Source organism: Pseudophryne corroboree, chromosome 7 (genome assembly GCF_028390025.1).
Source record: "Pseudophryne corroboree isolate aPseCor3 chromosome 7, aPseCor3.hap2, whole genome shotgun sequence".
NCBI classification, from domain to species: domain Eukaryota; kingdom Metazoa; phylum Chordata; class Amphibia; order Anura; family Myobatrachidae; genus Pseudophryne; species Pseudophryne corroboree.
This window is the reverse complement of record NC_086450.1, coordinates 114,947,527-114,972,903: the sequence shown is the minus strand read 5'-3', so window position 1 is coordinate 114,972,903 and position 25,377 is coordinate 114,947,527. Positions and strand designations below refer to the sequence as shown.

Genomic DNA, 25,377 nt, shown 5'->3' with positions numbered 1-25,377 from the left:
CCAGCCCCGAAGGCTGGCATCCGTAGTCACCAGGACCCAGTCCTGTATGCTGAATCTGCGGCCCTCTTGAAGATGAGCACTTTGCAGCCACCACAGCAGAGACACCCTGGTCCTCGGAGACAGGGTTATCAGCCGATGCATCTGAAGATGCGATCCGGACCACTTGTCCAACAGGTCCCACTGAAAGGTTCTTGCATGGAACCTGCCGAATGGAATTGCTTCGTAGGAAGCTACCATCTTTCCCAGGATCCGCGTGCAGTGATGCACCGACACCTGTTTTGGTTTTAGGAGGCCTCTGACTAGAGATGACAGCTCCTTGGCCTTCTCCTCCGGGAGAAACACTTTTTTCTGTTCTGTGTCCAGAACCATCCCCAGGAACAGTAGACGTGTCGTAGGGACCAACTGTGACTTTGGAATATTTAGAATCCAGCCGTGCTGTTGTAGCACCTCCCGAGATAGTGCTACCCCGACCAACAACTGCTCCCTGGACCTCGCCTTTATCAGGAGATCGTCCAAGTACGGGATAATTATAACTCCCTTTTTTCGAAGGAGTATCATCATTTCGGCCATTACCTTGGTAAATACCCTCGGAGCCGTGGATAGACCAAACGGCAACGTCTGGAATTGGTAATGACAATCCTGTACCACAAATCTGAGGTACTCCTGGTGAGGATGGTAAATGGGGACATGCGGGTAAGCATCCTTGATGTCCAGTGATACCATGTAATCCCCCTCGTCCAGGCTTGCAATAACCGCCCTGAGCGATTCCATCTTGAACTTGAATTTTTTTATATATGTGTTCAAGGATTTCAAATTTAAAATGGGTCTCACCGAACCGTCCGGTTTCGGTACAACAAACATTGTGGAATAGTAACCCCATCCTTGTTGAAGTAGGGGCACCTTTACTATCACCTGCTGGGAATACAGCTTGTGAATTGCCTCTAACACTGCCTCCCTGCCTGAGGGATTTGTTGGCAAGGCAGACTTGAGGAAACGGCGGGGGGGAGATGTCTCGAATTCCAGCTTGTACCCCTGAGATACTACTTGAAAGATCCAGGGATCCACCCGTGAGCGAGCCCACTGATCGCTGAAATTTTTGAGACGGGCCCCCACCGTACCTGGCTCCGCCTGTGGAGCCCCAGCATCATGCTGTGGACTTAGAGGAAGCGGGGGAGGACTTTTGCTCCTGGGAACTGGCTGTATGTTGCAGCTTTTTCCCTCTACCTCTGCCTCTGGGCAGAAAGGACGCGCCTTTAACCCGCTTGCCCTTATTGGGCCGAAAGGACTGTACCTGATAATACGGTGCTTTCTTTGGCTGTGAGGGAACATGGGGTAAAAATGTAGACTTCCCAGCTGTTGCTCTGGAAACTAGGTCCGAGAGACCATCCCCGAACAACTCCTCACCCTTATAAGGCAAAACTTCCATGTGCCTTTTAGAATCTGCATCTCCTGTCCACTGCCGAGTCCATAACCCTCTCCTGGCAGAAATGGACATTGCACTTATTTTAGATGCCAGCCGGCAAATATCCCTCTGTGCATCCCTCATGTATAAGAGTGCGTCTTTAATATGCTCTACGGTTAGCAATATAGTGTCCCTGTCTAGGGTATCAATATTTTCCGACAGGGAATCTGACCACGCAGCTGCAGCACTGCACATCCATGCTGAAGCAATAGCTGGTCTCAGTATAACACCTGTGTGTGTATATATAGACTTCAGGATAGCCTCCTGCTTTCTATCAGCAGATTCCTTCAGGGCGGCCGTATCTGGAGACGGTAGTGCCACCTTCTTTGACAAGCGTGTGAGCGCTTTATCCACCCTAGGGGATGTTTCCCAACGTGACCTATCCTCTGGCGGGAAAGGGTACGCCATTAGTAACCTCTTAGAAATTACCAGTTTCTTATCGGGGGAAGCCCACGCTTCTTCACACACTTCATTTAATTCCTCAGATGGAGGAAAAACAACTGGTAGTTTTTTCTCTCCAAACATAATACCCTTTTTTTGTGGTACCCGGGGTAACATCAGAAATATGCAACACATTTTTCATTGCCTCAATCATATAACGTGTGGCCCTATTGGAAGATACATTAGTCTCATCGTCGTCGACACTGGAGTCAGTTTCCGTGTCGACATCTGTGTCTGCCATCTGAGGTAGCGGGCGTTTTAGAGCCCCTGATGGCTTTTGAGACGCCTGGGCAGGCACAGGCTGAGAAGCCGGCTGTCACATATTTGGTATGTCGTCAAACTTTTTATGCAAGGAGTCGACACTGTCGCGTAATTCCTTCCACAGAACCATCCACTCAGGTGTCGACCCCGCAGGGGGTGACATCACATTTATCGGCATTTGCTCCGCCTCCACATAAGCCTCCTCATCAAACATGTCGACACAGCCGTACCGACACCGCATACACACAGGGAATGCTCTGACAGAGGACAGGACCCCACAAAGCCCTTTGGGGAGACAGAGAGAGAGTATACCAGCACACACCAGAGCGCTATATAACACAGGGATCCCACTATAAATGAGTGTTTTTCCCCTTATAGCTGCTTATATTATATATACTGCGCCTAAATTTAGTGCCCCCCTCTCTTTTTTACCCTTATGTAGCTTGACACTGCAGGGGAGAGCCAGGGAGCGTCCTTCCAGCGGAGCTGTGAGGGAAAAATGGCGCCAGTGTGCTGAGGGAGATAGCCCCGCCCCTTTTCCGGCGGACTTCTCCCGCTTTTTCTGGAATTCGGGCAGGGGTATTTTTACACCTATATAGCCTTCCTGACTATATATGGTGTAGATTTGCCAGCCAAGGTGTATTATATTGCCCTCAGGGCGCGCCCCCCCCCCCCCCCCCCCCAGCGCCCTGCACCCATCAGTGACCGGAGTGTGAGGTGTGCATGAGGAGCAATGGCGCACAGCTGCTACCTTGTTGAAGACAGAAGTCTTCTGCCGCCGATTTTCTCCGGGACCGAACATCGAGGTCGGGTCCTGTGGTCGATCCCTCTGGAGCTAATGGTGTCCAGTAGCCTAAGAAGCCCAAGCTACCACCAGTTAGGTAGGTTCACTTCTTCTCCCCTTAGTCCCTCGCTGCAGTGAGTCTGTTGCCAGCAGATCTCACTGTAAAATAAAAAACCTAAAATATACTTTCTTTCTAGGAGCTCAGGAGAGCCCCTAGTGTGCATCCAGCTCAGCCGGGCACAAGATTCTAACTGAAGTCTGGAGGAGGGTCATAGTGGGAGGAGCCAGTGCACACCAGTTAGACCTAAAGCTTTCTTTATAGTTGTGCCCAGTCTCCTGCAGAGCAGCTATTCCCCATGGTCCTTACGGAGTCCCAGCATCCACTTAGGACGTCAGAGAAATATATATATATATATATATATATATATATATATATATATATATACACATATATACACACACACACAGAGTAAAAACCACAGCACTCACCGCACCAGAAGCGGGGCACAGCTATGCACTTACCACTCACAGGGTGGGGTGCATGTAACACTGCACTCTCCACCACAGAAGCGGGGTACACAGCTGTACTTACCACTCACAGGGCGGGGTGCATGTAGCCCATGACCACATCGCTCTAATAAATACAAACAGAGAACCCAGCACTCACCAAAGTAAACTCACTTATCCTCAACAATTCAATAAATAAATGATGGGGGTTTAGTTGGTGGATTGGCCAATGCACGGAAGCCTGTATACCGATTCAAGGTACCCCACCTTCATACAGGTCCTACACTACCACAGAGTCTTAAAACCTGACTACCACACTGCTGCATCATCTGCCTGCTAGATGTAATGTGTACCTGCCACAGACTATATGGCTTTTAAAGGCACACTAGTCACCTATTGCACTGGCTCAAAGATGATTGCTAAAAAACAGCTGAGACAGGTTCAGGATAATGAAGTCCACACAGGGGTGCATGAGAAAGCTAGTGGCCACGGTTAATAAGAGCTAACCATAGATTAACCCCTTCATATACACACAGTAAAAACCACAGCACTCACCGCACCAGAAGCGGGGCACAGCTATGCACTTACCACTCACAGGGTGGGGTGCATGTAACACTGCACTCTCCACCACAGAAGCGGGGTACACAGCTGTACTTACCACTCACAGGGCGGGGTGCATGTAGCCCATGACCACATCGCTCTAATAAATACAAACAGAGAACCCAGCACTCACCAAAGTAAACTCACTTATCCTCAACAATTCAATAAATAAATGATGGGGGTTTAGTTGGTGGATTGGCCAATGCACGGAAGCCTGTATACCGATTCAAGGTACCCCACCTTCATACAGGTCCTACACTATCACAGAGTCTTAAAACCTGACTACCACACTGCTGCATCATCTGCCTGCTAGATGTAATGTGTACCTGCCACAGACTATATGGCTTTTAAAGGCACACTAGTCACCTATTGCACTGGCTCAAAGATGATTGCTAAAAAACAGCTGAGACAGGTTCAGGATAATGAAGTCCACACAGGGGTGCATGAGAAAGCTAGTGGCCACGGTTAATAAGAGCTAACCATAGATTAACCCCTTCATATACACACAGAGTAAAAACCACAGCACTCACCGCACCAGAAGCGGGGCACAGCTATGCACTTACCACTCATAGGGTGGGGTGCATGTAACACTGCACTCTCCACCACAGAAGCGGGGTACACAGCTGTACTTACCACTCACAGGGCGGGGTGCATGTAGCCCATGACCACATCGCTCTAATAAATACAAACAGAGAACCCAGCACTCACCAAAGTAAACTCACTTATCCTCAACAATTCAATAAATAAATGATGGGGGTTTAGTTGGTGGATTGGCCAATGCACGGAAGCCTGTATACCGATTCAAGGTACCCCACCTTCATACAGGTCCTACACTATCACAGAGTCTTAAAACCTGACTACCACACTGCTGCATCATCTGCCTGCTAGATGTAATGTGTACCTGCCACAGACTATATGGCTTTTAAAGGCACACTAGTCACCTATTGCACTGGCTCAAAGATGATTGCTAAAAAACAGCTGAGACAGGTTCAGGATAATGAAGTCCACACAGGGGTGCATGAGAAAGCTAGTGGCCACGGTTAATAAGAGCTAACCATAGATTAACCCCTTCATATACACACAGAGTAAAAACCACAGCACTCACCGCACCAGAAGCGGGGCACAGCTATGCACTTACCACTCACAGGGTGGGGTGCATGTAACACTGCACTCTCCACCACAGAAGCGGGGTACACAGCTGTACTTACCACTCACAGGGCGGGGTGCATGTAGCCCATGACCACATCGCTCTAATAAATACAAACAGAGAACCCAGCACTCACCAAAGTAAACTCACTTATCCTCAACAATTCAATAAATAAATGATGGGGGTTTAGTTGGTGGATTGGCCAATGCACGGAAGCCTGTATACCGATTCAAGGTACCCCACCTTCATACAGGTCCTACACTATCACAGAGTCTTAAAACCTGACTACCACACTGCTGCATCATCTGCCTGCTAGATGTAATGTGTACCTGCCACAGACTATATGGCTTTTAAAGGCACACTAGTCACCTATTGCACTGGCTCAAAGATGATTGCTAAAAAACAGCTGAGACAGGTTCAGGATAATGAAGTCCACACAGGGGTGCATGAGAAAGCTAGTGGCCACGGTTAATAAGAGCTAACCATAGATTAACCCCTTCATATACACACAGAGTAAAAACCACAGCACTCAGGTGGGGTACCTTGAATCGGTATACAGGCTTCCGTGCATTGGCCAATCCACCAACTAAACCCCCATCATTTATTTATTGAATTGTTGAGGATAAGTGAGTTTACTTTGGTGAGTGCTGGGTTCTCTGTTTGTATATATATATATATATATATATATATATCACATCCACATTAAAATGCAGCTTGTGATCAATATGCCCCTTAATAATGATCTAAACTGTTAGAGCTCTTTGAATAATCAGAAATATTGATCTCAAATGTAAGTGTCTATAAAGAACTGTAATGATAATAATAACAATAATATCTACATCAGTCACAAAGCCCACATTTGTCATGTATGTGCTTTTACGGAGGCTATAAATTATGAATTATTCTAATTGTGTCTATTTAATTACATTGATATGGGATTCAGCAAGTAAAAAGGTGTTTAGACATGTTTATTGTATTCATGTTGATAATTAGATGCAAGTTCTAGTTTCTAACGATCAATGTTTCTAAACCTTAAGGAAATGGCCTTTACAGTAAAAGTTACAATGGAGACTATAAGGTTATGCTACCCCAAATACTAACATCACAAAGACAAATGAATGAAAAACTCTGAAAATTAATATTGTGCACAACTAATTAAATGCATATAAAAATGTTCATTGTTTGACTATTTTAGAGTGTCAGAGTCTTCTTGCTACTTATGAAATCAACTTGAAAGTTTAATTCCATGAATGTCAAGTTCATAGGGGAGCGGCTTTGACAATTCAACTGTTATTTTAGAAAGCAACTCAAACAGCCTTTGGGGACCAAAGGGAATTGCCCTTGAACAGATATGTATGATTTATCATATAGCCTTCTCTCTTTTTTTTTTTTTTGGGGGGGGGGTGGAGGGGGTTCAGTTATACAGTACTTTGATAAAAATATATGTATGCTACTCAAAGGCATTTACGAACCTGCCCCCTGCCTTTTATAATCTTAAAAGTGAACCTGAGAGAAGGAATATATAAGAAAATGATAAAGGTTTGCTGTGAAGAATATAGGGGGTCATTCCGAGTTGTTCGCTCGCAAGCGGATTTTAGCAGATTTGCTCATGCTAAGCCGCCGCCTACTGGGAGTGAATCTTAGCATCTTAAAATTGCGAACGATGTATTCGCAATATTGCGATTACACACCTCGTAGCAGTTTCTGAGTAGCTCCAGACTTACTCGGCATCTGCGATCATTTCACTGCTTGTCGTTCCTGGTTTGACGTCACAAACACACCCAGCGTTCGCCCAGACACTCCTCCGTTTCTCCGGCCACTCCTGCGTTTTTTCCGGAAACGGTAGCGTTTTTTCCCACACGCCCATAAAACGGCCTGTTTCCGCCCAGTAACACCCATTTCCTGTCAATCACATTACGATCGCCAGAACGATGAAAAAGCCGTGAGTAAAAATCCTAACTGCATAGCAAATTTACTTGGCGCAGTCGCAGTGCGGACATTGCGCATGCGCATTAAGCGGAAAATCGCTGCGATGCGAAGATTTTTACCGAGCGAACAACTCGGAATGACCCACATAGACTGATCATTAGCAACTGTTAAGGAACAGTCTGTATAAAACAGTAACAACGGTGTATTCTTAAAATCTAAAAGAATGATATCTTCATGATAAGTCATACCTTTACTTCTGGCCGTGATGGGTAGTGGAAATTCACATTATGGAACTCAATAACACCTTTTACTTGGTCTAGTTTGTGGCCTTCCTCGGACATGCAGTCAATTGTTGGAGTCTCAAAGAAAACACAAAAAATATATAAATATTGACTTCCAAGACTATGGCAGGATATCAATGCATGACGTCAGGTGATTGAAAACTACTCAAGTGATGTTACATGTAAGAATGTTCTAAAAAGATTTAAGGAAAGCACCTCTTCCCCCAAAAATCATATTACAGGTTGAGTCTCCCATATCCAAAAGTTAGAAATACAGAATATTCCAAAATACAGATTTTTTTTGACTGTGACTGAGTTAATGTAACCTTTGTTTTCTGATGGTTCAATGTACACAAACTTTGGTTAATGTAAAAAATTATTACAATTATTGTATAAAATTACCTCCAGGCTGTGTGTATAAAGTATATATGAATGAAACAAATGAATTTTGTGTATATACACAAACTTTGGTTAATGCACAAAATTATTACAAACTTTGTATGAATTCACGTTCAGGCTGTAGGGAAAGGTGTATATGAAACATAAATGCATTTTGTGTTAAGACTTGGTTCCTATCCCCAGGATAATTCACTATGGTATGCAAATACCGTATATACTCGAGTATAAGCCGACTTTTTCAGCACTTTTTTTTGTGCTGAAAAAGCCACCTCGGCTTATACTCGAGTCAGTGCAGGCAGGGGCAGAGCAGTGTGAAGGAGGGACATGGAGCGCACAGCGCGCGGCGCTCCTGTGTCCCTCCTGCATCTCCGGCGGCAGCAGCGGCGGTTCTATTACAGGAAATACCCGTTCGTGACCTCTGATCACGAACCGGCACTTCCTATAATAGACCCGCCGCGGCCGCCAAAGATGCAGGAGGGACACAGGAGAGCCGCGCACGCTGTGTGCTTCGTGTCCCTCCAGAAGACAGCGCGGGATCGACGGAGGGGTAAGTAACAGCACTGTGGGGCATACCTGGCACTTGGGGAGGGAACGTATCTGGCAGCACTGTGGGGGCATATCTGGCAGCACTGTGGGGGCATATCTGGCAGCACTGTGGGGGCATAACTGGCAGCACTGTGGGGGCATATCTGGCAGCACTGTGGGGGCATATCTGGCAGCACTGTGGGGGCATATCTGGCAGCACTGTGGGGGCATATCTGGCAGCACTGTGGGGGCATATCTGGCAGCACTGTGGGGGCATATCTGGCAGCACTGTGGGGGCATATCTGGCAGCACTGTGGGGGCATATCTGGCAGCACTGTGGGGGCATAACTGGCAGCACTGTGGGGGCATAACTGGCAGCACTGTGGGGGCATATCTGGCAGCACTGTGGGGGCATATCTGGCAGCACTGTGGGGGCATAACTGGCAGCACTGTGGGGGCATATCTGGCAGCACTGTGGGGGCATATCTGGCAGCACTGTGGGGGCATATCTGGCAGCACTGTGGGGGCATATCTGGCAGCACTGTGGGGGCATATCTGGCAGCACTGTGGGGGCATATCTGGCAGCACTGTGGGGGCATATCTGGCAGCACTGTGGGGGCATATCTGGCAGCACTGTGGGGGCATATCTGGCACTATGAGGGCATATCTGGCACTGAGGGCTGTGTACGGCTAGAGCTGCATTTCCCACCCTAGGCTTATACTCGAGTCAATAAGTTTTCCCAGGTTTTTGTGGTAGAATTAGGTGCCTCGGCTTATATTCGGGTCGACTTATACTCGAGTATATACGGTATTACAAAATACAGAAATATCCGATATCTAAAATACTAGCAAATAATAGAATTTTTGGATATGGGAGACTCAACCTGTAGCAGGTAACCAAAATTCCTCTGATTGATCAGCTGGTGTGTTTGAAATAAGAAGAAGGGCTGGTACACTGTTATTTCTCGAACAACACGGTCTCTTACACCTGTTAATTTTGGAGGGCAAGGTCATTAATTAACCTTCCTAGAACAGAGAATATACCTTATGGTTTGCTGTATATACTGTATACATGGTTTGTAGCTAATGTAAATTCATAGACCATTTTGATTAAAGCCAATATAAGAATCTCAGTTACCAATATCCTGGGTTTCTCCTGTAATCTTTAGAATGAGAAATTGAGAATAGAAAATAAGGATTTAATTTCAAATTACAGCCACTCTTATTTCACCACAATTTTTCTTAGACGAACGTTGGGCAGGTAAGCATGCATGACATTCTGAGAGCCTTGTTTGTTGCTTAATGTCTAATCAGCAAGTTTGATACAGTACAGTATGTGCTAGTAGGAGGTCTTTTCCACACTTAGAGGCGAATCACTTGCTCCCTTCCACTGACCTCTATCCTACAATACAGGTTCCTATTGAAAACTCAGAAATATGTCATAGATTTTAGATGTAAAAATGGGGATGTTTGCATTAGACATAGATATAGTACATTTAGAAGAATACGCTATCCCATCTTAAAACTAACACGTTTAACGTTGGTATACTGGAAACATTTTCCATACAGCACTATGTAAATACAATATACAATAGTCTATTTTTTTGCTGCTGCTGTTAAACCGTCAAGAGTGGAAACAATTACTTATGTAAGAAACAGTAATATGTGTTGTGAGCGAGGTGAGTTTTATTCCTGTGTACAGATATGTCCTCATACATCATTGCTACAGTCGTGCCAAACAGGCCCTTTAGGCGTACCAGGTCCTGCGAGACTCTGCTAGCACAAAAATTGTGTCTAGGCTCTGGAAATGCGACTCGGATGTGCCAGGAGACTGCAGTGATTAATATGATATGCAATATACGACTGAGGGGCAGATGTATTAACCTGGAGAAGGCATAAGGAAGTGATAAACCAGTGATATGTGCAAGGTGATAAACGAACCAGCCAATCAGCTCCTAACTGTTAATTTACATATTGGAGCTGATTGGCTGGTTCGTTTATCACCTTGCACATATCACTGGTTTATCACTTCCTTATGACTTCTCCAGGTTAATACATCTGCCCCTGAGTCTCTGAATCATGAAGCATACGAGGTGCTACAATGCAGCAGCAGCGCCATTTTTCCATGACAAGTTCAGTTGTGCTTTATATATAGTAGACCCGTGATCTCCAACCCGTAGCTCGCCGTAGTATTTTCGGTAGCTCACAGAGCGCACAGGCTTGGGCAGTCACTGGCACTCCTCCTCCCTTCATTTTTAATATGGTGCCGGTCATCAGCGAATCAGAGCTCGTGGACCTGCAGTGGCGGCACCTGATTGGCTGCCGGACCACGAGTTTTGATTGGCTCACTTACCGGCACCATATTTTAAATCCCCTCCGCCACCGGAGACTCTGTCATCCTCACCCCAGCCGCTCTCTGGACTTCACAGGAGAGGCGTGCGCTGTGCTCTCCTCCCCTTCCATCCCTCATACAGGAGGAGCAGCACCGGCGGCAGTAGAAGAAGCCAGCAAGGGTTAGCACTGTGTGTGGCACTGTATTGGACACTGCGGGGGTGGGGGGGTGGGGGGGGGGGCATTTTATCTGGCTCTGCGGAGATCATTTTAAATGGCACTGCGGGGGCATTTTAAATGGCACTGTGGGGGCATTGTATCTGGCACTGGTGGGGGCATTGGATCTGGCACTGATGGGAGGCATTATTTGAATATCTGGCACTGCTGAGGGGCATTATTTGTGTATCTGGCACTACGCGGGGGGGGGGGCATTATTTGTGTATCTGGCACTATGTGGGGGGGGCACTGTCCCAAGAAAGTGGATCCAGTAGGCTTCTCTCTTTAATAGGAGATTGCCCCTATCGCCACCCCGGGGTAATGGTGGAACCCAGTCAATCATCATGCATCTTAAAGGACTTAATGAACAGAATCCGCTCCATATGTTCATATAGATCTATGTCCATTTTCAATAAATTTTTACTCTATTTTTTTCTATTTTTCCGTTATCCTGACAGTGCTGGGGTGTTCTGGTACCGTTGAGCCTGCTGGCCATGGCTACATGGCACCCCTTGACCCACAGGCTTTAATATTTAGTATTTAATTTTTTGTCTTATGATAAGTGAATCTTTGTGTTTATATACCATTGAACACGAGGACTCATATGTGTGTAGTTTATATGTACTCACTTGACTAAGGATTTATTTTCTTCATTGATGCTCTTGGAATGTTTTGGAATTAAGGAGCTATAAATACCGTGGGAAGCCTATATAACTACCGATATATCATTCCATTTTTCATCCCGTAATTATACACTTATTTTTAGTTGTACGATATACTGTATTACTATTTTTGATGACTTGATGGCAGCTATGCATGTCAGTGTGTATATTCACTAACTTTTCTGGGTAAGGTGTTATCTTGACAGCGCCAGCCCTGACATGTTGTAATGATGTAATTCTGCAATATTACCCACTGCTACACCTATCCCCTGTCTCCTGCGCCAGAGCAGGCATTGCGTCCTAGTGATACATGCCGGGCTGGTTGCTAAGAGACGCGGCATGACGCGTGCTATGTCAGATGATGCGCGACCGGAAGTGCGCTTTCTGAGACAGGAAGCGCGATGCGTTCCATGGCGGTGGCGTGCGTTCCACCGCCGGGAACTGCTTCCATTTATCTTCTGTATGGTTATTTTCATTATTGCCTTTTTCATTTCTTTTTGCTGCTTGTAGTTATTAACCTATACACACTGGTCTTGGCTTTTTTGGTGGACATCACACTAGTATTTTGCTGCAAATAATAGATACGAGCTCTCTATTGGCTAGGAATTAATTGGTGGGTTGTCCCTTAGGGTATTTATGGCTCCACAGGCAGGATGTGTGCAGGGGAGATGGCAGCCTAAAATTTTGGTCTTGACAAAGGTTCCATAGAGGACCGAAACGTTGGCCCTGACCCTGTAAACTATGTGAGCTGAATTAAAGAAATCTAATTTTCACTATGGAAGAAGCCTGGTGAGTGCGTTCCTTGTCACTTTTTCTATGTTTGAGACAGCTTCTGGAGGGGACTGATCTCTGGCTATTGCACCCCAGCAGTTGTGACAGTTCAGTATGCGAGTGCAACTTCTCTGGATCTATATATATACATGAAGGCGGAGTCAACTGACGCTTGCACTCCCTGGGGCTGTTCAATACTGAAGTCCACGGCTGGTGTGTTCCTACTCGCGGCCCTCCAGCGGCAGACGGCGTGGTGAGGATTCCAATACGGACTAGTTGACTTCTGGTTCCAGCCTTTGCCGGGAGATCATTGTGAAATCATGTGGTAACCAGCCCACACTGGTTGCCTTTCGGTACGAGTTGAATCTCATTGTGTACGTTTGTTCATGTTATTTTATTAAATACTTTTATGCACTATGGAGCGCCCCCTTTATATGCTTTTTTAACAGATATATATATATATATATATATATATATATTTACAGAGGAGAAGGTCCTAGCAGAACTTTCAAAACTAAAAGTGGATAAATCAATGGGACCAGATGGGATACACCCAAGGATACTCAAAGAGCTAATAGATGTGCTGGTTACACCTTTAACAGAATTATTTACCAGTCTCTAAGTACAGGTGCCATTCCAGATGACTGGAAAAGAGCAAATGTAGTTCCACTGTACAAAAGTGGAAGCAAGGAAGAAGCAAGTAACTACAGACCAGTAAGCCTTACATCAGTAGTGGGGAAAGTAATGGAAAAACTATTAAAAGAAAGAGTTGTGGAATATCTTAAATCAAACAACTTACAGGATCCAAAACAGCATGGATTTACTGGTGGGAGATCATGCCAAACAAATCTTATTGACTTTTTTAACTCTGTGACGATAATAATAGATCAAGGGAGAGCTGTAGATGTAGCATATCTAGACTTTAGTAAGGCATTTGACACTGTCCCACATCGCAGACTGCTAAATAAACTTGAAAGCGTGGGGGTAGATTATAAAACAGTTAAATGGATAAGAAACTGGTTGCAGGATAGGAAACAGACAGTTGTAGTTAATGGAGTGCAATCTATGGAGGGAAATGTTACCAGTGGAGTACCCCAGTGATCTGTACTTGGTCCAGTTCTCTTTAATATCTTTGTTGGTGACATTGCAAATGGTATTGAAGGGAAGGTATGCCTTTTTGCAGATGATACAAAGATATGCAACAGGGTAGACACACCGGGAGGGTTAAAACAAATGATTGATGACCTAGGTAGGCTGGAAAAATGGTCAAGGACGTGGCAACTACAGTTTAATGCTAAAAAATGCAAAATCATGCACTTGGGTCTCAAAAACCCAAAGGCTAAATATAGTATCAAGGGTACTATAATGGAAACTACTGAGGAGGAAAGGGATTTAGGTGTCACTATTTCAAGTGACTTGAAGGCAGGAAAGCAATGCAACAAAGCAATGAGAAAGGCAAGTCAGACGCTTGGTTGCATAGGGAGAGGAATCAGTAGCAGGAAAAAAGAAGTGATAATGCCACTGTATAGGTCATTGGTACGGCCCCATCTGGAATACTGTGTCCAGTTCTGGAGACCATATCTCCAGAAGGATATAAATACATTAGAGAGTGTACAAAGAAGGGCAACTAAAATGGTGCATGGCCTACATTACAAAACTTACCCGGAAAGGCTAAAAGATCTTAACATGTATAGTTTGGAGGAGAGAAGGGAAAGGGGGGACATGATAGAAACTTTCAAATATATCAAGGGTCTTAACAAAGTTCAGGAGGGAAACATTCTTCAAAGGAAGAGAAGTATTAGAACTCGAGGACATACACTGAGACTGGAGGGGGGAAGGTTCAGGGGAAATTTAAGGAAAAATTACTTCACAGAAAGGGTAGTGGATAAGTGGAATAGCCTCCCATCAGAGGTGGTAGAGGATAAGACTGTAGAGCAATTTAAACATGCTTGGGATAGGCATATGAATATCCTTACAAAGAATTAAGGTTCAAAAAGGGTTGAGATTGCCTAAAGGATAAAAAAAAGGGGCAGACTAGATGGGCCAAGTGGTTCTTATCTGCCGTCAAATTCTATGTTTCTATGTATATATATATATATATATATATATATATATATATACTATCTGAATACCCGTGCTTCGCTACTGAATTTCAAATATTTCAGTGCTTGTAACTTAAATTTTCAAGGACTTCCTGGTAAAGTACATTTTTAGTCTCTCATTCCGGCTGGAGAATGGCCAGGCTGTCAGAGGAGCTGACTCTGGAACAAGCAACATACAACATGTTTGTGCAGAGACTTCACCTGCAGCCTGGTACTATTGCACAGTTTGGGTGGATTCAAGTTGCGTAAAAGCGTTATGGGGGTGCCGACCTTGAGATAGTGTACATGAGGTGGTATTCTGGGTGGGTTCCGACCGAGTATGCAGAAACTCTGCAGGGTATGAATGGTGTCCTCCACCTCCACCATGGAATCAACTGACTCGTACCTAACATATTAGTAGCCAGCTTCTTCAACAGAGTGTTGTTGATATTAACTGCAGAGTCATCTGTTGGAGTGAGAATAGTCCTCTACCTCAGCCAAGAGCTTTTTCCTCCATTCTCATTCAAGGCAGGGTAGATCCTCTCAGTCAAAGCGTTCAAGTCATAGACTAAATCACAGATGTTTTCTGGAATACGGACTCTTCCCCCTTCCCCCTCCCCAAACAACTTGCCATCCCCTATTTTCAGGAGTAATTCAGATAACTCCTCTGCTTTCAAGTCACCTTTAAGGTGCACTCGCGTGTTGATCCTCAAGGAAAGGCTGTTGATTCTTGGCCATAAGTAAGATGACTTGAGAGATACCTTGACCTCATCGGTGCGTGTAACCCACGGCACAACAGGTAAGGTCTGTCTAAAGTCTCTGGCCAGCAGCACCATCATGCCACCCATCAGGGTGCAGCTCCTGATGTCCTGGAGCATCCAGCTAAAAGCCTCAATGCCCCCTTGTTGTCCATGGTGCACTCGTTCCACACGATGAGCCTGACCTCTTTAATTACCTGAGCCATGTCACTCTGCTTAGAGATGTTCCAGAGCGCTGACTCTGAGTCGTTCAGAAAGAGAGACAACTTAAAGGCAGAGTGAGCAGTCTTGTCACCATCAAGCAAAGTTGCGGCGATACCTGAGGAAGCAACGGCAATGGCTATCTTCCTAACGCTACTGACTTTGGCTAACAACAGATTAATCAAAAAGGTTTTTCTGGTCTAACTCTTATCTGGATTAAGAGATAATGAAGAATTTATTTCACCCCTTTGGGATTGGAATTTTGACAAATCCCTTCTTAGTGCGTGCCTATATCATAAAACAAAGCTACTGTCCAAATTTCAAGTTCCTCGTCCTCATAGTTCCGTAGATTTTGTGATGAGTCAGTGAGTCAGTCAGTGGTACTTTGCTTATAAATATATATATATATATATATATATATATATATATATATATATATATATTAGAGATGAGCGGGTTCGGTTCGTCGAGATCCGAACCCCCCCGAACTTCACATGGTTTACACGGATCCGAGGCAGCCTCGGTTCTTCCCGCCTTACTCGCAAAAACAAGGCAAAACATCATCATCCCGCTGTCGGATTCTCGCGAGATTCGTATTCCATATAAAGAGCCGCGCGCCGCCGCCATTTTCACTCGTGCATTGTAGATTGAGCGGAGAGGTCGTGGCTACGTTCTCTGCCTGAAAAGCTCAATATTTGTGCTCAGTGTCAGAGCTGCATTGTGGTGACCACCAGTATATAGTACTACAGTACAGTAGCCCATTGCTGTATCTTGCTGCTCCGTGTCAGTTCCAGTATCCTCATCAGCACTCACTCAATATCTGTGCACAGTGTCAGTGCTGCATTGTGGTGACCAGTATATAGTAGTACAGTACAGTAGTCCATTGCTGTATCTTGCTGCTCCATGTCACTTCTAGTATCCTGAACAGTGCTCAATATCTATGCTCAGTGACAGTGCTGCATTGTGGTGACCAGTATATATACTACAGTACAGTAGTCCATTGCTGTATCTTGCTGCTCCGTGTCAGTTCTAGTATCCTGAATAGTGCTCAATATCTGTGCTCAGTATCGGTGCTGCATTGTGGTGACCAGTATATAGTAGTACAGTACAGTAGTCCATTGCTGTATCTTGGTGCTCCGTGTCAGTTCTAGTATCCTGAACAGTGCTCAATATCTGTGCTCAGTATCGGTGCTGCATTGTGGTGACCAGTATATAGTAGTACAGTACAGTAGTCCATTGCTGCATCTTGCTGCTCCGTGTCAGTTCTAGTATCCTGAATAGTGTTCAGTATCTGTGCTCAGTATCAGTGCTGCATTGTGGTGACCAGTGTATATAGTAGTACAGTACAGTAGACCATTGCTGTATCTTGCTGCTCCATGTCAGTTCTAGTATCCCGAACAGTGCTCAATATCTGTGCTCAGTATCGGTGCTGCATTGTGGTGACCAGTATATAGTAGTACAGTACAGTAGTCCATTGCTATATCTTTCTGTATCTTGCTGCTCCATGTCAGTTCTAGTATCCTGAACAGTGCTCAATATCTGTGCTCAGTATCGGTGCTGCATTGTGGTGACCAGAATATAGTAGTACAGTACAGTAGTCCATTGCTGTATCTTGCTGCTCCGTGTCAGTTCTAGTATCCAGAACAGTGTTCAGTATCTGTGCTCAGTATTGGTGCTGCATTGTGGTGACCAGTATATATGGTAGTACAGTACAGTAGTCCATTGCTGTATCTTGCTGCTCCGTGTCAGTTCTAGTATCCCGAACAGTGCTCAATATCTGTGCTCAGTATCGGGGCTGCATTGTGGTGACCAGTATATAGTAGTACAGTACGGTAGTCCATTGCTATATGTTGCTGCTCCGTGTCAGTTCTAGTATCCTGAACAGTGCTCAATATCTGTGCTCAGTATCAGTGCTGCATTGTGGTAACCAGTATATAGTAGTACAGTACAGTAGTCCATTGCCATGTCTTGCTGCTCCGTGTCAGTTCTAGTATCCTGACCAGTGCTCAATATCTGTGCTCAGTATTGGTGCTGCATTGTGGTGACCAGTATATAGTAGTATAGTACAGTAGTCCATTACTGTATCTTGCTGATCCGTGTCAGTTCTAGTATTCTGAACAGTGCTCAATATCTGTGATCAGTATCGGTGCTGCATTGTGGTGACCAGTATATATAGTAGTACAGTACAGTAGTCCATTGCTGTATCTTGCTGCTCCGTGTCAGTTCTAGTATCCTGAACAGTGCTCAATATCTGTGCTTAGTATCGGTGCTGCATTGTGGTGACCAGTATATAGTAGTACAGTACAGTAGTCCATTGTTGTATCTTGCTGCTCCGTGTCAGTTCTAGTATCCTGAACAGTGCTCAATATCTGTGCTCAGTATCGGTGCTGCATTGTGGTGACCAGTATATAGTAGTACAGTACAGTAGTCCATTGCTGTATCTTGCTGCTCCGTGTCAGTTCTAGTTTCCTGAACAGTGCTCAGTATCTGTGCTCAGTATCGGTGCTGCATTGTGGTGACCAGTATATAGTAGTACAGTACAGTAGTCCATCGCCGTATCGTGCTGCTCCATGTCAGTTCTAGTATCCTGAACAGTGCTCAATATCTGTGCTCAGTATCGGTGCTGCATTGTGGTGACCAGTTTATATAGTAGTATAGTACAGTAGTCCATTGCTGTATCTTGCTGCTCCGTGTCAGTTCTAGTATCCTGAACAGTGCTCAATATCTGTTCTCAGTATCGGTGCTGCATTGTGGTGACCAGTATATAGTAGTACAGTACAGTAGTCCATTGCTGTATCTTGCTGCTCCGTGTCAGTTCTAGTATCCCGAACAGTGCTCAATATCTGTGCTCAGTATCGGTGCTGCATTGTGGTGACCAGTATATAGTAGTACAGTACAGTAGTCCATTGCTGTATCTTGCTGCTCCATGTCAGTTCTAGTTTCCTGAACAGTGCTCAGTATCTGTGCTCAGTATCGGTGCTGCATTGTGGTGACCAGTATATAGTAGTACAGTACAGTAGTCCATTGCCGTATCGTGCTGCTCCGTGACAGTTCTAGTATCCTGAACAGTGCTCAATATCTGTGCTCAGTATCGGTGCTGCATTGTGGTGACCAGTATATATAGTAGTACAGTACAGTAGTCTATTGCTGTATCTTGCTGCTCCGTGTCAGTTCTAGTATCCTGAACAGTGCTCAATATCTGTTCTCAGTATCGGTGCTGCATTGTGGTGACCAGTATATAGTAGTACAGTACAGTAGTCCATTGCTGTATCTTGCTGCTCTGTGTCAGTTCTAGTATCCCGAACAGTGCTCAATATCTGTGCTCAGTATCGGTGCTGCATTGTGGTGACCAGTATATAGTAGTACAGTACAGCAGTCCATTGCTGTATCTTGCTGCTCCGTGTCAGTTCTAGTATCCTGAACAGTACTCAATATCTGTGCTCAGTATCGGTGCTGCATTGTGGTGACCAGTATATAGTAGTATAGTACAGTAGCCCATTACTGTATCTTGCTACACCGTGTCAGTTATAGTGTCCTGAACAGTGCTCAATATCTGTGCTCAGTATCGGTGCTACATTGTGGTGACTAGTATATAGTAGTACAGTACAGTAGTCCAGTGCTGTATCTTGCTTCTCCGTGTCAGTTCTAGTATCCTGAACAGTGCTCAATATCTGTGCTGCATTGTGGTGACCAGTAAATATAGTAGTACAGTACAGTAGTCCATTGCTGTATCTTGCTGCTCCATGTCACTTCTAGTATCCTGAACAGTGCTCAATATCTGTGATCAGTATCGGTGCTGCATTGTGGTGACCAGTATATAGTAGTACAGTACAGTAGTCCATTGCTGTATCTTGCTGCTCCGTGTCAGTTCTAGTATCCTGAACAGTGCTCAATATCTGTGCTCAGTATCGGTGCTGCATTGTGGTGACCAGTATATAGTAGTACAGCACAGTAGTCCATTGCCGTATCTTGCAGCTCCGTGTCAGTTCTAGTATACTGAACAGTGCTCAATATCTGTGCTCAGTATCGGTGCTGCATTGTGGTGACCAGTATATAGTAGTACAGTACAGTAGTCCATTGCTGTATCTTTCTGTATCTTGCTGCTCCGTGTCAGTTCTAGTATCCTGAACAGTGCTCAATATCTGTGCTCAGTATCGGTGCTGCATTGTGGTGACCAGTATATAGTACTACAGTACAGTAGTCCATTGCTGTATCTTGCTGCTCTGTGTCAGTTCTAGTATCCTAAACAGTGCTAAATACCTGTGCTCAGTATCAGTTCTGCTTTGTGGTGACCAGTAAATAATACTACAGTACAGTAGTCCAGTGCTGTTCTCACTGCCCAGTGTCAGTTCTACTATCCTCATCAGTGCTCAGTATCACTACTCATTGTCGTGTGCTGCATTGTGGTGACTAAAAGTCCAGTGTCTTGTGCTGCATCTTGCTGCTGTAGGGTACTGTGGTAGTGTCCTGTCACTGTGCATAGGTCATCATCATTCCAGTCACAGTGGTATCTGGTATCTATCTAGTGGTATCTAATTCCAGACATTACTGCCATCTAATTCCAGATATATTACTGGCATATAGTTCCACACATTAAAAAATGGAGAACAAAAATGTGGAGAGTAAAATAGGGAAAGATCAAGATCCACTTCCAACTAGTGCTGTAGCTGCTGCCACTAGTCATGGCAGAGACGATGAAATGCCATCAACGTCGTCTGCCAAGGCCGATGCCCAATGTCATAGTAGAGAGCATATAAAATAAAAAAAACAAAAGTTTAGTAAAATGACCCAAAAATCTAAATTAAAAGCGTCTGAGGAGAAGCGTAAACTTGCCAATATGACATTTACGACACGGAGTGGCAAGGAACGGCTAAGGCCATCTCCTATGTTCCTCATGACTAGTGGGTCAGCTTCACATGAGGATGGAAGCACTCATCCTCCCGCTAGAAAAATGAAAAGAGTTAAGCTGGCAAAAGCACAGCAAAGAACTGTGTGTTCTTCTAAATCACAAATCCCCAAGGAGAGTCCAATTGTGTCGGTTGCGATGCCTGACCTTCCCAACACTGGACGGGAAGAGGTGGCTCCTCCCACCATTTGCACGCCCCCTGCAAGTGCTGGAAGGAGCACCCACAGTCCAGTTCCTGACAGTTAATTGAAGATGTCACTGTTGAAGTACACCAAGATGAGGATATGGGTGTTGCTGACGCTGAGGAGGAAATGGACAAGGAGGATTCTGATGGAGAGATGGTTTGTTTAAGTCAGGCACCCGGGGAGACACCTGTTGTCCGTGGGATTAATAAGGCTATTGACATGCCTGGTCAAAATGCAAAAAAAAATCACCTCTCCGGTGTGGAATTATTTCAACAGAAATGCGGACAACTGGTGTCAAGCCGTGTGTTGCCTTTGTCAAGCTGTATATAAGTAGCGGTAAGGACGTTAACCACCTAGGAACATCCTCCCTTATACGTCACCTGGAGCGCATTCATCAGAAGTCATTGACAAGTTCAAAAACTTTGGGTAACAGCGGAAGCAGTCCACTGACAACTAAATCCCTTCTTCCTCTTGTACCCAAGCTCCTGCAAACCACACCACCAACTCCCTCAGTGTCCATTTCCTCCTTAGACAGGAACGCCAATAGTCCGGCAGGCCATGTCACTGGCAAGTCTGATGAGTCCTCTCCTAACTGGTATTCCTCCGATGGATCCTTGAGTGTAACGCCTACTGCTGCTGGCGCTGCTGTTGTTGCTGCTGGGAGTCGATCGTCATCCCAGTGGAGAAGTCGGAAGACCACTTGTACTACTTCCATTAAGCAATTGACTGTCCAACAGTCCTTTGCGTGGAAGATGATATATCACAGCAGTCATTCTGTTGCAAAGCAGAAAACTCAGGCCTTGACAACTATGTTGGTGTTAGATGTGCATCCGGTATCCGCCATTAGTTCACAGGGACTTAGAGAATTGCTTGAGGTAGTGTGTCCCCGGTACCAAATACCATCTAGGTTCCATTTCTCTAGGCAGGCGATACAGAGAATGTACACAGACGTCATAAAAAGTGTCACCAGTGTCCTAAAAAATGCAGTTGTACCCAACGTCCACTTAACCACGGACATGTGGACAAGTGGAGCAGGGCAGACTAAGGACTATATGACTGTGACAGCCCACTGGGTAGATGTATTGCCTCCCGCAGCAACAACAGTAGCGGCGGTACCATTAGCAGCATCTCGCAAACGCCAACTCGTTCCTAGGCAGGCTACGCTTTGTATCACCGCTTTCCATAAGAGGCACACAGCTGACAACCTATTACGGAAACTGAGGAACATCATTGCAGATTGTCTTACCCCAATTGGACTCTCCTGGGGATTTGTGACATCGGACAACGCCACCAATATTGTGCGTGCATTACATGTGGGCAAATTCCAGCACGTCCCATGTTTTTGCACTTAAAATTAATTTGGTAGTGCAGAATTTTTAAAAAAACGACAGGGGCGTGCAAGAGATGCTGTCGGTGGCGCGAAGAATTGCGGGCCACTTTCAGCATTCAGCCACCGCGTGCCAAAGACTGGAGCACCAGCAAACACTCCTGAACATGCCCTGCCATCAGCTGAAGCAAGAGGTGGTAACGAGGTGGAATTCAACCCTCTATATGCTTCAGAGGATGGAGGAGCAGCAAAAGGCCATTCAAGCCTATACATCTGCCTACGATATAAGCAAAGGAGGGGGAATGCACCTGACTCAAGCGCAGTGGAGAATGATTTCAACGTTGTGCAAGGTTCTGCAACCCTTTGAACTTGCCACACATGAAGTCAGTTCAGACACTGCCAGCCTGAGTCAGGTCATTCCCCTCATCAGGCTTTTGCAAAAGCAGCTGGAGAGATTGAAGGAGGAGCTAAAACGGAGCGATTCCGCTAGGCATGTGGGACTTGTGGATGGAGCCCTTCATTCGCTTAACCAGGATTCACGGGTGGTCAATCTGTTGAAATCAGAGCACTACGTTTTGGCCACCGTGCTCGATCCTAGGTTTAAAGCCTACGTTGTATCTCTCTTTCCGGCAGACACAAGTCTGCAGATGTTCAAAGACCTGCTGGTGAGACAATTTTCAAGTCAAGCGGAACGTGACCCACCAACCGCTCCTCCTTCATTTTCTCGCGCCACTGGAGCTGCCAGGAAAAGAATAACATTTCCAAAACCACCCACTGGCGGTGATGCAGGGCAGTCAGGAGCGATAGCTGACATCTGGTCCGGACTAAAGGACCTGCCAACGATTACTGACATGTCGTCTACTGTCACTGCATATGATTCTGTGACTGTCACCATTGAAAGAATGGTGGAGGATTATATGAGTGACAGCATCCAAGTAGGCATGTCAGACAGTCCGTACGTATACTGGCAGGAAAAAGAGGCAATTTGGAGGCCCTTGCACAAACTGGCTTTATTTTACCTAAGTTGCCCCCTCTAGTGTGTACTCCGAAAGAGTGTTTAGTGCAGCCGGTCACCTTGTCAGTGATCGGCGTAGGAGGTTACTTCCAGAAAATGTGGAGAAGATGATGTTCATCAAAATTAATTATAATCAATTCCTCCGTGGATACATTTACCAGCAATTGCCTCCAGAAAGTACACAGGGACCTGTGATTGTGGATTCCAGTGGGGACGAATTAATACTCTGTGAGCAGGGGGATGTACACAGTGAAAGGGGTGAGGAATCAGACGATGAGGAGGAGGTGGCCAGTTTGTGCAAGGAGAGATTGATTGCTTCCTTTTTGGTGTGGGCCCAAACCAACCAGTCATTTCAGCCACAGTCATGTGGCAGACCCTGTCGCTGAAATGATGGGTTTGTTAAAGTGTGCATATCCTGTTTATACAACATAAGGGTGGGTGGGAGGGCCCAAAGACAATTCCATCTTGCACCTCTTTTTTTTAATTTATCTTTGCATCATGTGCTGTTTGTGGACTATTTTTTTAAGTGCCATCCTGTCTGACCCTGCAGTGCCACTCCTAGATGGGCCAGGTGTTTGTGCCGCCCGCTTGGGTCGCTTAGCTTAGTCATCCAGCGACCTCGGTGCAAATTTTAGGACTAAAAATAATATTGTGAGGTGTGAGGTGTTCAGAATAGACTGGAAACGAGTGGAAATTATGGTTATTGAGGTTAATAATACGATAGGATCAAAATCACCCCCAAATTCTATGATTTAAGCTGTTTTTGAGGGGTTTTTGAAAAAAACACCCGAATCCAAAACGCACCCGAATCCGACAAAAATTCTTAAGGGAGGTTTTGCCAAAAGGCGTCCGAATCCAAAACACGACCCTGGTACCGAATCCAAAACCAAAGCACAAAACCCAAAAAATGTCCGGTGCATATCTCTAATATATATATATATATATATACATATACTCACCGGCGAATTTTTCATAAGCAGTTTCAAGGAGTTTTGTTACTCACATCACCAGAGAACTCCTTGAAACTGTTTATGAAAAAAGTCACTGGTGAGTGCACCTTTTTCCTTATTGGAATGGATATACTGTATACTGTATGTGTGTGCGTGTGTGTGTACAAATATACACACACACACACACACACACACACACACATCAATGGAACGATACATCTACTTACATAAAGACATTTTTTTGCATTCAAACAGAACAGCAAATCCATAGACTTGTCGAACCATTTCTGCTTTCCTATAAATCCACGTACACTGTCCTACAAGCCACATCACTTCAAAAGTTCTATAATCATGACCGTGCCCATAGGCGTTCTTAGACGCCGACACATGGGTGCCGCTACGGACTTCCCCCTCCACCGGGTATCGGACAACCTCCTCCACCCCGTGTTCTGGGACATAAGACTGCCTACCTGGGCCACCCAGGTGAGCAGTCTATGTCCTTAATGGGGAGGGGGAGAGTAGAACATAATGCGTGGAGGGGGGAAGTCCGGAGCAGTACCCCTGTGTTGGTGTCTACACACACCTATGACCGTGCCATCTAAATCAGTACTGTTGGGACTTGGGAGCTGTTGTAAACCATTGGCCCTCATTCCGAGTTGATCGGTCGTAAGGCGAATTTAGCAGAGTTACACACGCTTAGTCTACGCCTACTGGGAGTGTATCTTAGCATCTTAAAAGTGCGAACGAAGTTTACGCAATATTGCGAACAAAAAAAACTTAGCAGTTTTAGAGTAGCTCCAGACTTACTCTGCCTGTGCGATCAGTTCAGTGCTTGTCGTTCCTGGTTTGACGTCACAAACACTCCCAGCGTTCGCCCAGACACTCCCCCGTTTCTCCGGCCACTCCTGCGTTTTTTCCGGAAACGGTAGCGTTTTCAGCCACACGCCCATAAAACGCCGTGTTTCCGCCCAGTAACACCCATTTCCTGTCAATCACACTACGTTCGCCGGTGCGAACAAAAAGCCGTGAGTAAAAATCCTTTCTTCATAGCAGAATTACTTAGCGCAGTCGCAGTGCGAACATTGCGCATGCGCTCTAAGCTGATTTTCACTGCGATGCGAAAAAAAAGAACGAGCGAACGACTCGGAATGAGGGCCATTGTGCACTAGTTGTTACCATGATAATATTACTGCTCTGTCCAGGCATCACTAGTATTAGAAATCAACCTCTCATTTCGGCATTTGTTAACACCTGGAAAAGAATCATGTCACCAGCTGGTGCTGGGTGAGCTTTTGCCAACATTTCAAGTATCTTAACATGGTCCCCCCACAATTCTTCAACTTGGGGGTTGCATAATAAAAATTGCATGTGAGTTTTAGTTGTACGACAGTTTTGGAACTTTTAGTCCATAGTATAGTAGTTACATAACTAGATTACAATAAAGAGAAAATGAGAGATTCACATAACAAGCGACACAATTGGCTGTGACCTGGAATGTCACTGGCACTCACCTTTTCTATTGTCTCATATATAATTGTTGCAGCTGCTCTGCCAGAGGCAAAAGCTTCCAAACACGGAGAGGCCTGACCCAGACTCATGGCACCAACCAAAACACCAAAGAACACCTAAAATACATAA

At 45.3% G+C, this 25,377-nt stretch overlaps 1 protein-coding gene across 1 annotated transcript in view; it reads right to left on the bottom strand.

Moving 5' to 3' along the window:
• Nucleotides 1-25,377, bottom strand: part of LOC134944741 (bile salt export pump-like) — a 197,076-nt gene that overhangs the window by 134,076 nt on the left and 37,623 nt on the right. Inside the window, exons 11-12 of the mRNA XM_063933573.1 lie at nucleotides 25,251-25,364; nucleotides 7,380-7,490 (exon numbers count right to left, since the gene is read on the bottom strand). Of these exons, the coding sequence (XP_063789643.1) occupies nucleotides 7,380-7,490; nucleotides 25,251-25,364 (225 nt within the window). The remainder of the gene's footprint in view (nucleotides 1-7,379; nucleotides 7,491-25,250; nucleotides 25,365-25,377) is intronic.